The sequence below is a fragment of the Lontra canadensis genome, unplaced genomic scaffold (assembly GCF_010015895.1).
Source record: "Lontra canadensis isolate GAN:19392208 unplaced genomic scaffold, GSC_riverotter_1.0 scaffold5, whole genome shotgun sequence".
Classification (NCBI taxonomy): Eukaryota; Metazoa; Chordata; class Mammalia; order Carnivora; family Mustelidae; genus Lontra; species Lontra canadensis.
The window spans coordinates 36,802,870-36,819,200 of NW_022630999.1; the positions used below are offsets into that span (position 1 = coordinate 36,802,870).

Here is a 16,331-nt window from a genome sequence, read left to right on the forward strand (position 1 = left end):
CATAGTCTGTAAAAGATTCAGCTCTCTCTCACATCTGCTGGTTTCTTATTGAAGGGTACATTATTGGGGGTGGAGGTCAAAAGAGAATCACTGAAGGAACAGCTTATTCTTTTCCCTGATTCTGATTCACCAGGTCTGTCATGAGACTTAAGCATGGGTATTCTCAAGTGACTCAAATACACTGTTCTTCTGCCCCACCCCCATCTTCACTCCCTTTGTGAACCACTTTGATATAAAGCCATGGGAGGCCATTCATACAGCAAATACATATCAAGAATCAACCTCGAGCCAGGCACTAGTTTAGGCTGTTGGGATATATCAGGGAATAAAAACAAAGACTCTTGGCCTCATGCACCTTATCCTTCAAATAATTAGCAGGTATCTTTGAATGGCTTGTTTATTATTTAGTTTTGAAGGCTAATAAATAAGAGGAAGACTCCGTGCCTCGGATATAGACAGGAGAAAATAGAAACTAGGCCTTCTGAGAAATAACAAAAGGTGAAATTACAACAGGTATGAAATTCAAGCACATTCTTCATTAAGGTTCAGTAAAGTCACCAGAATTTATCTTAAATAAGTGATTAGAGTTGATGATAGGTATGTATGCAGAAAGCCAACTAGTGACTTTACTGATTGCTTTTTGGGGGTTGGACTACAGTAACCAGTTTTAAGAGCAGTTTATCACTCTCTCTCAAGTTCTCAATCTTTTGCAAGCGTCTTGGCTTAGGTCCCTAGAGATTTTGTAAGTTTGTCTTGATCTTTTATGTTCATGTCAGTACAGAGAGCCATTTCTCAAAATCATTTTTACCTTGGGGCCAGATCTACAACTCTTTCTTTATGTTAATTCACTGGTTCTTTTCAGATGTGTCTCTTGTAACACATGCCTTTTTTTTTAATCAACCTTTTTTGCAAGGTAGGAGAATTTTAACTTACTGCCTTGACTTTTTTCTAGATTACTTAAAAGTTTTCTACTACCCGTTGGTCTGTTTTCCCACTTTTCTTTCCATTATATTACCCCCTTTTTGTTTTTTTTTTAAACTGGCTTTTGTTAATTTAAATTTGGACAGAAAGTATGCCTCGTTTTTTAAGCTTAAAAAATCGCTGTTAATCACTGGTATCATCACATCCTCTTAAGGCAAGTTATCTTGTTGCTCTGTCCTCTAAATGTAGCACCCAGAGTCAGAAGGCAGGGATAAAAATAGCCTTCCTGCTTGCTGGCTTGTTGTTGGTTTACTGGCAGTAGGAAATCTTTTGAATTCCTTAATTGGGTCAGCTCTTCACTGGTTTCTCTGTAGACATTCCCTTCTGCCTAACATTCTTGGATGCTTTGAATCTTGCAACTTTGTACCTGCCCTGAGTTACAGTCAAAGCCATCCTTCTATAATCTATAGAAACTTACCCACTGACTTTCCTTATCTTATGGATAAATGTTATTTACTTATTTATTTTGCCACTATTATAGTTTCTTATCACAATCGAAAAAGTAAATTTAAGCCATTAGTACAAAAGGAAGACCTCCTTAGTTGTTTTTTTCTTTTTTTTTAAAGGAACATTTTTCAGTTGAATTTTCAGTTTTCATTTCCTAAATACTTTTGCTACTTTGCCAGTTTGGCTATTATAAAAGTGAGGAGTTCGATTTTTTTTTTTTTTTTTTATCCTCTTGCTTCCCCCAAAGAAGAACTACATGCATTTGTAAAGAACAGTAGCAAGCTCTGATTTTTCTGAAGCTGAAAAATCCCCCAGATGACCACTCGCTTCTCCCAAGTTTTCATTTTGGATCTTATTTGGCTAAAATGAATCCTTCCTCTTTCTTTCACAAGTGGAAAATCATTGGTTATCTCTGGCTTATATTCTGAGAGGGGAAAAGCTTTAATATTAATAACACACCTCTTCTATGCCAGGGGAATTTTCTGAGCATTCTGCAAAAATGGTCTCATGAATTTCTCAACAGCCTTGGGAAGTAAATAGAAATACTTGTTTTACTGAGGTTCATAGAAACTAAGTAATTTGACCTGGCTCACAAGATAGGATTGGTCTGACTCTCTACCCTTTCCATGGCAGAGAGACCACCAGTTGCTGGCTTTGCTTAATTTATTCATTCAACAGCTATTTGTTGAGCATCTTTGCTCCAAGCTCTGGGATGCAAGGCCCAAAATTTATTGTTAAAGATTTTGTTGCCTTAGAAAAAGAGAGAGTTTAGAAATAGATAATTTAAATATAGTGTAGTAGGTATAAAAGGTGTTCTGTGGAGTGCATGAGGTCATCTGAACCAGAGAATAGGTGGTTTGGGGCTGGGAGGACTTCCCATAGGATGTGAAGCGAGAGATAGATGGTACCTGGGCAAAAGGATGGTGGCCTGAGTGGTGAAACATAGGGAACAGAGAGAGGAGGGCATTCCAGACAGAGGGAGGAACCCAGAAGTAAAAATTAATGGACAAGTAGTTCTGAATGTCTGGAGTACCTAACGTGGGAAGGGAAATGGCGGTGTGGAGAGATGAACCTGGAGAGATAGGCAAGCGGAGCCAAGAATTTTTAATAAGCCCTGGCTTTTAAAAAACTGAAAGCCAAGCTTTCTGAGAGGGCAGTTTTATTTAGCTTAAAATGTATATGTCTTTGTGATTTAAATGGCCCTTTGAGTGGATGAGAGGCAAGATTCTCCATCTGATGTCAGTCCCAGCCAGCTCCTCCTTTGTTTGTGATTTTGCATGGAAACATCTTTACTGGAAGTTGGTTGTTTCACAGATAGGTAAAGTAAGGTACTGATTTTGATTTGGGGAGTTGTTTTTAGGTTAATGGAATAAATTATTGAAAATAATTATCTTTATATCATTAAGTGATAGAATATATTAAACATATTTTATTAGTTCATATTGATATGTGTTCTGCATCTGTAGAAGTATAAACCTGGTGTTCAGAAACTGAATTTATTACACATTTCTTGAGCCTTGCTCTGCATCATCCAGGTCCCCACAGCGCCATCTTGCTGCAAGTCTCAGGCAGTGTTGGTAAAAACAGCAGATGGAGAAAGGCAGGTGGAACAGCACCTCCTTTAAACAATTATTTGTGGCACTATAGGTTCGACATACTTAAATGCGAACTAAGGAAAATAAGCAGGAGCAGAAGCAGGAGGAACATTCTAGCTAAACAACAACAAATGTGTGTGTATGCTTATGTATGTATTTGTGTGGTGTGTGTGAATCTTGGCTCTACCTTAAAAATGGGCCTAAGCCCATATTTATACTTCTCTGTTAGAAATTTTTAATGGTGTCCACTGAAAACCCTTCCCTTTTCTTTGGAGTATCCAGGTTTTTATAGTGTAAGTCAATCAAAAAAACTAACTTAGAATTTCACATTACTTGTCATTTTATAGGACTGCATGCTGTATTTTGGGTAACTTTGCAGTTATTCTGTATTATTATTCCTTAGCCTACACATATCACCAACAATGCTAGTATGACAGAAACAGAGAAGGTCATACCATGAAATCTAATAGCTCTGTAGAACATTTGATATTTTTTGGTTTTTATATATTTGAAATAGCATTTATTATATCAATTCCTGCTGAATCATCAGTAGCCATACTATCTGGGTTACATTTTAGCAGATAACTTTTTCTCTAATTTTGACAAGAATACATACATTTATATACTCTAATGTATCAGAATATTTCCTTCTGGTCCTTTCTCCTTTTATCTCCTTGACTAAGTTACGTTAGTTTCAGTCTTTAGAGAATTAGGATAGTACATAGTGTTCTTTTGGGCACTTACTCACCTGAGCAGTTCTTAGCCTGGTTGGTAAATATTGGTTCTCCAACTTGCAGATGCCTGGCATAGAATTGCCTAGTTGAAGTGCGAATCTTTTCTGGGCTGTAGAACTACCCCAGAGTGTAGTTCCCCAGAGTCCCACTGTATCAGTTGCCTATATTTGGCTAGGTTGAGTCATATCACCAAATATAGCTTATGCCTTCTGCATGATGTATGCCAGGCTTCTGGCTCCAAATGCCACTGCTGGCCTCCAGAGACTCCTACTTTCCTGTCATAAGATTAGGACTGCTGACCAGGCAGTATTTCTTCATATTTATAACACAATCAATACCAAGAGCCTTCAAAGGTTGAATTTTATCCAACAAACAGGGTTCACTTGCCTGAAATCCCAAAGCCCTCCTTCTCCCTTGAGAAATGCAGTTCTAGATGTACCAAAACCCGGGTTATATTTATAGATAGTTGAGTTATCAAAAAAACAATACCCACAAACACTGGATTATATTCAGCTTCAGATAGTTGTTTATTTTTATTTTACTTCATTTTATTCATTTGTGAAATGCTGGTATTTTAAGTTCAGTGAGATGAACTCATTGGGTGCTTACCTGGTACTTAAGCAGGAAACTCAAGGTACCTAGGTAAAGAAAGCTCTAATTCTTAAAGGGGGCTATTATGGTAGAAGAGAGAAAAAATTAATAGCTATAATGATTTACCTAAGAAGGTTGACTCTTGCAACATAGCTAGAAAGAAAAGTTGGTGAATTAATCTAAAAAGGGGGTTGCCTTTTTGGGAAAGTTGTCCTGGAAAGAGGTGAATCTGAAGGGAGGAAAAAAAAAAGATTTGAAAAATACCCTCCAATGGGAACAAAGGAAGAGCTCACTGTCTCAGACAAGAGAGGGGACCGTCAGTGATCTAGCTGTGGGATAGAAGATGCAGAAATGCCTATTTAAACTGGCATCTGTAGAACAGAGAGGATCTTAGAGCAGAAATGAAGGGTGTACAAGCAGAACGAAAAGGTATACAGGAGAATGAAAGGAAAGCTTGAAAGTCCCACTACGCCTATGAGAGTTTATGGAAGATTTCCAGAAAGGAAGTGATACGGGTTATCCATAATAGATGTTATGAATGGATGACTCAAGATATTTTAATTATAGATAAAAATTTACAGAAAGAACTGGCAGGTTAAGAAAGCATTATGAAGTTAAAAGGTTTTTTTAAAAATGTCATTGCTTATATTTTAAAAATTGAAATAGAAAGTATTACTGATCGGTCAACAAAATGTCACAGGTGTATTTGTTACTCAGAAGCCAAAATTGATTCCAGCCTGACAAGACTCAAATAACAAGACCAGAGTAGAAAATTAAAAACAAGTATCACTTTCAGAGTTAAACTATGAACTTTGCCAGTGATTCTTCAGTGCCCTGTTGTCTTACCTAAAGGGTAGAATTACTGCATTCAGAAGTCTGAAGAGCAGAAAAAGTATCAAAGGTCACCTACCTTGGCAATAGAGGGTGGGCTCTTAAGGAGCTGTGCATTGAGGCAAATTCTGAGAACTGATTTAAGGGACATTTTTGTGCCTGTCAAGTTGAAATATTCTTCTTATCTCTCTCTCCTTAAAATAGATAACCCAAAAGGTGAGTTTCTGATAAGGTGGAACTTGGTTTATTTAAACTGGGCCAGCTGGTTTGGTAATTTGTCTTTTGTATTCTCATTGTTGATTATCCCTTCTTGGCATCAAATGAGTATCATATGGAACAGTTCTGGTTTCAGTTGAAATGTTAGCATTAAAGAAATTTGAATATCTTCTTCAAAATAAAATATTTCCTCTTGAACTTTAATATAGTTAAATATTTTTGTTTGTGTGTTGACCTACATCAACTTAAAAAAATGTTTTATGGTAAATAAAAATGATATGTGTGATGCTTTTGTTAGTTTATTTACTAGAGGGTTTTTACAGCTATAAAATGTACACATGTTCCGTTCCAGAAAATCAGCTGCTGCTTTGAGTTAACTGATTCCAAAACACTACTCACCCCCTCCAAACTTTTGTTAACAGTTAAGGTCATGTTCTTTTTCCAGTATCTCCGGTGTGTTCTTTAAAAAAAAAAAAATGTGCTTGTGACAGGTCATATGCTCCAGATTTATAGTTAAAAGCAGTTTCAGATGGACTTCACTGGATTTGGATACTTGCCTTTGTATATTAGCCTTCAGTAACTGAGCCAATTTTTAGGAAGGAATTGAAATAGCAAAATTAATTTTTGCTGCCTCCTTCCCCATCTCCACCCGATCTTCACTCTAAATAGGAACAAGCTGAAATTGAAGTAAACTGTTTAACAACTTAATAACCCTTGTATTTGATTTTAAATTGTAGGAAAATTATTAAGTTCAGATTTTGTTTCATATTAGACTCCCAAGCTTTGGATATGGGTTAATTAAAGCTATTAGCAATAGAGGACAAGTTTTTTCCTTGATGGTATGAGTTCATTCCTTTAGAGACCATTTCAAAGAAACAAAATTTTGAGAAGTTGAAGGATAGTTAAGGCCTAAAGTTCCTTTCTAAAAGGTTGTAAATATATGGCTGGTGGATTGATAGGACCACGTATTAGCTCTGCTTCCCATAGTGTTGTTCAGTGAAACTAGATAGAACCTTCCTGGCCTTTTGGAAGGCTTGCCTCAGCCTTAAGGCTGCTTCCCCACTTTTTCCATAGCTTTAGAGAGTCTGCTGTGATTCTGTGGGATTAGAGTTTAAGCTCCTGTTTTCCTAGTGGAATGTTTGTAATTATGAATCAATTCTAAATTCTCATAATACCTGATTTATAGAGTGCTGACTTTGGTAGATAATTAAACAATTACATTCTCCTATTCATTCTCTAAATGAGCAAGACTTGTAGAGGGTTTTCCATCATTTTTATGAAGGTGGATGTAGATGTAGAGTATGGAGACTCAAAAATGTTGCCCTAATGATTTTTTTATAACTTACAGCATAGAACTAGGCATATGGTATGGTACTCAGAAGTAGGTATATGGTGTATGGTCTAGATACCTCAACTCAGTATGTAGAAAATCTTCCAGAACAGAAATGTAATTCCTGTTAAAGGGAGAGAGCCCAGTGCAATTTCCCCCCTTTATTTGAGGCTACCAATTTGGAAAGATGTTGCATCTTCCAAAAATTTTAGTACAGTCACAGATTCTTTTTTGATGGACATCTTGGGTGTCCATTTTAGGTTCAAAACTAAATTTTGTACCACTTCAAAATTAGAAGGAAACTAACCCAGCATTTTGTGAGTACCTACTGTGCTCTGGGTGTTGTGCTATGTGCTTTGATATTTTCTGTCACATGTAAGTACAATAATAGGTTTTTCTTTACTCTCTGTACTCTTCCTCCAAAGTGAGAATTAAAACCCATTAGTGTGTCTGTACATGGAGGCATAAGTCTGGCACTTTTATTATGAATTATATAGAGAAATCTTCCTGCTAATTATGTACTTTTAAAAAACAAAGAAACCACACATGAAAACTTTTTCACATTTATGGGGCAGAAAAAACTATTATTATGAGTTTCTATTAGAATATTATGTTATAAAGAAAATAACTTTGTATGGGAATTTGGAAATTAGAGACCAAATAGTTAAATATGAGGGATATTTTATTTTCCCACTTTCAAACTTAGCCTTTTTGGATGTTTGTGAACATGCTGATTGATATGTCCTCTGACTCATTGTGTTCATCAGCACAACAAAGTTTTATCCCATAATAAAGCTTTTTATAAATACCTTACCTTAATTAAAGCTATTAATTCAGCTTTGTTACTGAATACATTTAAACCATCTATGAAAAAAATAAATTTAGTAACGGCCTTCTTTTACCTTCAGGTCGTCTAAACTATTCATATCCAGGATCCGATAGCTCTCTGCTTATTAATGGTAAGTGATAATTGATTTACCCTAGTGAAGTGCACAGAAATGAAACAAGTTAGTTCTAGTGAGAAAATATAATAGGTATGCTTTGACAAGTAGAAAAATGACATTAGTTTGTTCTGTAATGATAATTGTAGTTGCTATTAATTTATTAGCTGTATAATGAATAATTATTTTCCTCCAAATTGTGGCAGTAACTTTTTTAAACATTGAGAACTAGCTTATTCTCTGTCTTGAAATTGATGACAGAATAAATGAGAATCCCTAATGATACATAAAGAAAGGTTTAATCTACCATTAGATTCTGTAGAGTGACCTTTGAAATGTCAACATGAAAACCATTTCCATGTAGTTAGAAAAATGTTCCAGGAGAAAGGGAGGGTAATCAGAGATCTGAAACCAGAAAATGCAGCCTGAGACCACAGGTCTTGACATTGTAGAGGACAAGGTCATTCACTATTTGCTGTCTAATGAGAACAAGAAAAATGAAGTTTTATTGACCTTCACAGTGCCCTTAGTAAATTCTCCTTTCTGGTTCTAAATATTGCCAGTGGGCTGTGTTCTCTTTTATGTGCATATGCTGCAGCAGATTAAATTTAACAAGGAAGGGGCATCTCCTCCTAGAAGGAATTGAGTCAAAAAGTGTCTGTTTTGTACTACTCTAGTTTAATTAGGTGAAATACCAAAGTCTTATTTACTTCTTTTCTACTCATTCACTGTTGAATATGGATTTTTAATTGTGCTCACAGTGCCTTCCATCTGTCAAAGCTCACTGTAAGTCCCACCATCTCGAAGACATGTTCTTGGCTAAATAGCTGTATTTTCATTATTCAAAAGATAAAACAAAACCAAAAAAACAAAAAACAAAACCCCAAAACAAAACAAAAAAAAAGAACAACAAATTTTGTACTCCTTGTCTATGGTACATTGTGAATGGAGGATTAAAAATTATTTTTAGGAAAAATTATTTTATGACTGGATCTACTTTTGGTTAATATTTGACATCAGTATTCTGTAGAACATAAGATTGTCGAGCCAGTAAAAGTTTAAAGGAAATGTGATTTATGAGAGTTGCCATGAGTGTGTTAGATCCTCTGAAGACTGTACGATTTATGAAAGTCTCACTTATTCATCACACTTTGGCCTTTTCATGTTACAGCTACCAGAAATAATACCAAAATATAATATTTCAGTATAAGTGTGGGTAGACCGAAAACCAAACCCATTGGTGATAATGGCATCAAGATAAGCGGGAATAATATAAGGGTTGCCATTCTAGCAAGACTTTAGCTTTTCCTGTGGAACGAGTTTCTGAGTCTGCATGCTGGAAATGGAGTGAACCCAGGATTTGAGATGCTGATGTGCGATCATGGGCAAAGTGGTCAACTCTTCTTTGTCTCAATTTCTTCATGCAGTTGCTAAATTAGATCCGTTCCCTCTGGAGTCCATCTTTGTTGAGGTGAGACTCTCGGAACTCTCTAATGGGTTTTCCTTAAAGCTAAATTCTTTCTTGGCAAAGAAAAATAAAGGTAAAAAATAATTACTTTTTGAAATTTTATTAGTCCATAGACTCTAGAAAGGGACTGGGTGGTTTTTGCTGTTGCGTACATGGAAACTGTGTTTATTAGAAAGGTATACCAGCTGAGTTTAAAAATTGTCTCATACTGAAAGATAGGAAGACAAAGAACAAAGAGTCGTCAAAGAGGGAGAACTTGCTGGTTCCTTAAGTATAATCATAGCGGGTTTATGACTGCCATGGTCTCAGATCTAGTGTTCATCTCAGAAGGTCCTAGAACTTGATTTTATCAGATTTGTTCAAGTGTTAGTTCTTAATAACCAACCAACTAGGACCAGATGCCAGTTTATACATTTTTAATAAGGAAAAAAACTAGGTAGACCAGATGCTGTAGGTGACTGACAGAGTTGTTCTTTCTCCAATAGCAAAGTGCAGATTATAGCAGATTACTTTAAAATCATAAAATTAAAGCAAGGTGGGGGTGGAGGGATGTTGAGACAATTTTTAATCATTTTGGTGTGGGCATAGGCATTGCCCATTCTCTTCAGTCAGATTTATGAAACCTCTTCTATGGTGGATTGCTTCTATAGATAAATTAATCTCATTTGTGTGTTGATGTTTTAGTAACTTTGCTGACAATTTAGTTCATGTTTTGGGGGTACCCATCTTATAAATCTAGTGTAAAGCGCTATTTGTATTTAACGAAGATAAACTTTGGACTCATAAATACTACCCATTTCACAGAATTGTGATGAAGATGAAATACATGTAAATCATTTAGCATAGAGCTGCTACATAGTTAAAGTAATAAAAATGGTTAGGAATATTTGTGGCTAGGAATATTAGTGCTAATATACACATACATATTTTGGTTAGGAATATTAGCGCTAAAAATTTATAAGGAAAAAACAAAATGGGATTAAGATAAGTAAAAATCATCTATTGTTGAACATGCTTTTTTTTGGCTGATTATTAAAATAGATAACATAAAAATTACTGTATTCATTTTTAAATGCAGTCCTTTTGTATTTCATATCCATTCAGTCTCCCTTAAAGCTGGAAATAATAACCTAGTACATTGTGTTGATTTACATTCATTATTCAACTATAAGACTTTAAGGAACTGTAAGGAACTCTTCTTCCTTGTCCACCATAAATTATCTATTCAGGCTTAAGAACCTTTAGAAAGGTGATTATTTATATAGCTACTCTACTTTGTCTCAACTGTAACTTTCAGAGCTTTTTCTTCCAAGCCGCTGTTGAGTTGAAAGCCATTTCTTTTTTGTTTAGATAAAAAGCGTGTGAGAACTGTTTCTCTCTTCACTTGAACATCTGAATTTTGACTATGATTTTCATTGTATAACTTGTTTTGAATTTTTCAAGTAATCTCAATGCTTTTTGGAAAAGAAGTGGGGTTTAAATCCTGAATAAATAAAAAGACGAAAAGATTCAGAGTAGTCTACCAGCTTCAGCAGTTTATATTGGAGTAATGTTGGGATTTGCATGTACAAAGATAAAAAGAGCTTACTCATCTAGTGGATCAAATTACTTTTTTTCCCCCTTGGCCATGCTCAATTGTCAGTTTTTATACTATGCAGTGACCTTCATATATCACTCATGACTTTTAAAAGACACTGCCACCATAATGCAACAAATAATAATTGATAACTGTGCTAAGAATGTTGTGGTGCACATTCTGGGAAAATTATTTAATCAATCTCTGTTACTAGTTGTAGAGATTTTTTTTTTTTAAGAGGACGTTCTTGGGCAAAATCCTTGGATGTTAAGTATATTAAAAAACCAAACTTCATAGCTACTTTCTGGATACTGTATTAGTTTGCTAGAGCTGCCTTAATAAGTACCACAGACTGGTGGCTTAATCAGAAATTTATTTCCTCAGAGCTTCTGGTCCTAGAGGTTACAAGTTTAAAATCAAAGTGCCAGCAAGGTTGATTTCTTCTGAGGCCTCCTTGGTTTGTAGAGGGCTGTCTTCTCTCTGTGTTCACATGATTTTCCCTCTGTCCATGAATGGTGTCCTAATCTCTTCTTTTAAGGACATCAGTCATACTGGATTAGCGCCTACCTCAATGACCTCATTTAACCTTAATTACCTCTTTAAAGGCCCTGTTGCCAAATACAGACCTACTCTCAGTTTCTGGAGGTTAGGACTTTAGCATATGAATTTTAAGGAGGGAACACAATTTATCCCAGAACAGATACCTTTTCATAGTAAATTTTATGTAATAGGAATATAGTTAGAACATCCATTTTATGGTTATGAAAAGTAAGCCTGAAACTGACTCAGTTTCTCAGCCAAGTCAGAAAGGAGTTCTAAGCTTGGGCCAGACTTACCTCACATTCCTGTGGTCTGTCTTGGTGTAGCTTTGATACAGACACCAGATTGGAAGGTTAATTTTCCTTTTACCCATCTTGAAAACTTTTTTGCCTGAGACAACAAATATGCATTCGCAACCACCTCTTTATGAAAGTGCTCGTGCTTGGTGCTTTTTTTCTCCAACCTTCCATTCCATTGCATTAGTCCATAGGATTAACTGCTTCAGAAATGAAACTCTGGCATGAAAAGTTAAAGTAACAGCAGCAAAATATTTTAGATTTTAATAAATTCATGTATGTATTTCCTACAAGTGGAAAGAAATCCACTTGGCAGCATCCACTAAAATATTTGCTTGTCCCAGAGGAGGAGATTAGTTAAGAGACCTTTTTTAAAAAGGTTAGCATAGAACAACTCTTAATTATAGTTCTTCGGAATAAAAGGAGGAAGATTTTTGCTTAAGGGGGGTGTAGTACACAGAAATCCATGAAAGTGGGGAGGGTGTAATTTACCCACGAGAAATGTAGATTATAGTTACTTACTGAAAATGTATATAATGTGGTTCTAGTTGCTACAATAAGAAGAATGTTGAAAGATGCCTTCGTGAAAAAATATATTGTAAATTCTAAAGTGCTCTGCAATTGTTAGCCTTAGAATAGTAATGAAAAGCTCAGAGTAATTATTGAAGACAACCTCAGAATATAGACACAGTTTATTTTTGCGGAAAGGAAAAAATTACTATTTACTGAAGATCATGACTGTGTGGTCATCATGTATATATAGGGTATCTTTTGTTCTTCTCTCTTGGGCTCTCCATTTTTGTAGAAAACTGAGGGTTAGGGATGTAGAGAAACTAGAGTGCCATTCTCTACCCTTTTTCTAAGATAGCTCTTTACAAATAATAGCTTTGTCTCTTCTTTATTGGTATTAGCATTCTTTGACTATTGTACGAACAAGTTAGTATAAACACAAGCCAATGTGACATGTGAAATTCCAACTACTAGGCATATATTTAAAATAATTTTGTGACAGGGAGTCAGTCCATTACATTAGGGGTTGATTTATAAGATCATTTAAAATAATTCTCTGCATCTTTGTTGGATTGTATGCCCTGGTCTTTATGATGATTGTCTGCTTTTTGGTTCTATCAACTTTATTCTTTTGTTAACAGATTAATTCCTTTTAGCTTCCAGCCTTTGACTTTTATCTTTTTTAAATGATTTACTAACTTAACTAATTTCCCTACATACTTTCTTTTTTTCAGTCCTACTAAAAAAAATCAGTTATATAACATCTTTGAATCTGAGTCCTCTCCCCCTCTTTTTTCCAAATAGAATTGCTATCTGTTTCTCAACTTGGGGGCAATGAGAGGTAGATGGAGGGCCTAAGGTGGGCCAAATTAGCCTGAGTCTGAGCAGTCTTTCATTGCCTACTAAAATCTAGTAATATTTTATCCTTCATCTTCTTCACAAAAATGTTTAGGTCTTCTCATGGAGAAAAGGATGTTTTTCTTTAATATAGAATTTATTTGTTTTTAACATAAGTACCAAGAGGAAAACAAAAAAGGGGTCTGTCAATAGGCGTAGTAACATAGTTCATAAAGGTAAATAGTCAGAAAGGGATAAATCAAGAAGTGAAATCCTTCTTTCCTTCCCTGTGCCAGTTTTTCTCTCTAAGGTTCTTGTGGTTGTTTTTAGAAAAAAGATTTCATCATATTTCCACGTACCTGCTTATGTTTTCTTTATTTTTACATGTTCACAATAAGAATCGTGCAGTACACATGTAGGAAACTCATGGAAACTACGTCTTAGAGAGCTTTAGATATCAGCACATGAATATGTGCCACTCTGAAAATGGCTGCATGCTAAAGTCTTTCTGTACCTTCTTTGCAAATCTAGTATCCCAGAGTAGTAAAATATTTTGCTTGAGGGAATTTAATGATGAATATAGGGCATTTGTAAGCAATCCTATAAAGATACTTTGGAACTAAAGTGCTTTTCAATAGATCTAATAACAACATGCATCCAGAAATTATAAAATTTATAGCTAGAATGTTTCTAGCCCATTTAGAACATTCTTGAATCATATTAGTACTGTCATGAAGTTATTGAGGACTTTATAAGTAAAAACCAAAAAATAAAAATAAAAATAGATAAATGTATAAATAGTAGTCGTTTAAAACCCTATGGGTACTAGAAGATTTGTATTCAATAACAGCATGCATTTTTTAAAAATATTTTTAACAGTATACTCTTTGGTAATTAAAGGAAAAATATGGGCAGGGTTTATTTCAGCAACTTAGCTAGAAGTTTTCCAAAATGTAGATTTCTTAAAACATATTTAAAGGGAATTATTTTTTTTTTTAACTTTCTACTTCTTTGGATATTTGAGAACTATCAAATAATAATGTGACAGTTGATAATCATGAGATTGGAAATCTGACATTTTCCTCAGTAAAGTGGTAAAGATCTGTGTTACGGGTATGGCATCGTAATAATCTTAAGCCAAATATAATTTGAAACAATTGGGAAAAAGGTGGTTAGTACATTTTTCACGTGTAGGATGAAGGGGCACCATTTACCATTTTGTTACTGTCTGGGTTCTGGTTACATATGCAGGTTCATGTTATCGGAAATTCATTGAATTCTGTACTTAGGGTTTGTGTACTTTTCTGTATGCATGTCATGTCAAAATCTACGTTAAAAATAATGTATAATTATTAACAGCATTATAATAAGTAGAAGTAAAAAAAATTAAACACTCCTTTCTGTGTTACAGAATATTACTGTTTTTATTTTTTGGTACTAATTTATATTAATTTTCCTTTCTTTTCCTTTTTTTTTTTTAAGATTTTATTTATTTGACAGAGATCACAAGTAGGCAGAGAGGCAGGCAGAGAGAGAGCAATGGAAGCAGGCTCCCTGCTGAGCAGAGAGCCTGATGTGGGGCTCAATCCCAGGACCCTGGGATCATGACCTGAGCCAAAGGCGGAGGATTTAACCCACTGGGCCACCCTAGTGCCCCTAATTTCCTTTTCTGATTCGGCAGTTTTTATGGTTGTAAGCATTGTACACCTGTAACTTATTTTCTCTTAATGTGGGAAAACATTCCTACATAGTTTTCAGAATTTAACCATAAATTCTTTTATATTAACCAGCTTAATTTTGTGGTACAAGATCAAAGATTGAAAGTATACATTTAAGAATTTTGAGATTTATTTGATTTTTGCCTTTAATTTGTAGCACTTACTCTTCCTGAAACTATATTTATTTTTGATAAATGGAAGCTATAAGAATTTTATGTTAATTTTGTAGCTTTTAGAAGTCTGCTGTCTTCAAATATCTGTTTTCTTGGAAATCTAAGCAGCATCAATCAACTTTTTAAGATTGACAGAACCAAGATTTTCAAATCATTAATTTTCCCAAACTCCCTTATCATTGAAGCAGTCATAGGAATAGAATGTTCTTAAGCATCTGCTTTTATGATATCTTTGTCTATTTAGCCTATGTCAGGTTGACTGAGAAAATACCTCCCCCCAACCCCAAATTTAAGACCTCTAGCAAAGTGAAATCCTAGCTGAAGGAAATTTTGTGTGGTTTTAATCCATTTGTTCAAGTACTTTGGTGAAATCCAGTGTATCTAGTAATGGGAGAAATGTATTTTGGTATGAGACTATTTCATTTTGGAAAATACCCATATGGTACTTCTAAGTTACAATTCAGTTGTAACGGAGTTACATTTATCTAGTGGGCTAAGAATTAAAACCCTGAGCAGTCTGTATAATGACTTCTTAAAGGTGCTACACCTTCTAACTCAGGAATCTGTCCCAGCTTCCTGTTAGAACACTCCTCGCTGGCCAAGCCCTCACTTGTCCCATGTGCTTCTGTTCTAGGCATCTTTCCCTGAACATTACAGCACCCCAGTTTGCTACATTGCCAGGCCTGCAATGCCCTTTCCTCTGGTTTTTCCTTAAAGTCTTAAATGTCATCTGATCTCCTCCTCAAATGCCACACCCCCCTCTCTGATTCTTTTATCTGAGCCAGTTTCTCCTCTGTTCTTGTGGCACCTAACACGTAACTACAATAGCAGTAGGTGTGCTGCATTGTCATTGTTTGCTTATGTGGCTGTCTGGCATTTCAGGTTGCTAGTTACATGCAGTCAGGGCCATGTGCTGTTCATCCATAGTCCCTAGCAAGATCAGGCATTTAGGCAATGTTTATTGAATAGGGTCGAGGTAATTGGACAAGCTGGGCTTTTAAGTGCCAGTTTATTTCGGGGAAGACATTTTCTCAAAAGTTTCTTGATTTAAAGTTTGTGCTGCCACTTGTCAAGTATTGAGGGAAATACATATAAGTACATCATATACTTTTCTTCTTAGCTGTAACCTACTTGGCAATAAAATGCCAAACTTTTACTTTTCAGCATTTGGGATGTGGTAGAAAATTTGGCAAGGAATAAGAAACTTTCTTTGGTGAAAAGGAAATTGATAAATTGCCTAAAGATTTCATTTGTTACGATTTCTTTTATTAGGTATTAATCATAAAGCCATGGTATAAAATTGCTGTTTATCTGTAGTGTTGAAAGAGTCATGAATTAAATATTGAAATATTTACTGAAATGCTAGTTGGCAGGGAATTCTGGGAGCATTTGAGATCAGTATGATAGGAATTGGTTTAGATCATGTTACATATTACCTTAGTGTCATACTAGTCTGGATCCTGGGTGACAGTTACAGGCAACTACTTCTCTTACCACAAGTAAAATTCAATACAGCTTTACAGTGTCCTTGAAGAACTTAAAAAATA

General features: G+C 35.2%; 1 protein-coding gene across 4 annotated transcripts in view; it reads left to right on the plus strand.

Moving 5' to 3' along the window:
- CPEB4 (cytoplasmic polyadenylation element binding protein 4) overlaps nucleotides 1-16,331 on the plus strand; it is a 62,892-nt gene that overhangs the window by 30,406 nt on the left and 16,155 nt on the right. For 2 of the 4 annotated variants that reach the window (XM_032851837.1, XM_032851838.1), the window contains exon 3: nucleotides 7,634-7,684. The exons of the other annotated variants lie outside the window; for them this stretch is intronic. In XM_032851837.1, the coding sequence (XP_032707728.1) occupies nucleotides 7,634-7,684 (51 nt within the window). The remainder of the gene's footprint in view (nucleotides 1-7,633; nucleotides 7,685-16,331) is intronic. 4 annotated transcript variants of the gene reach the window in all.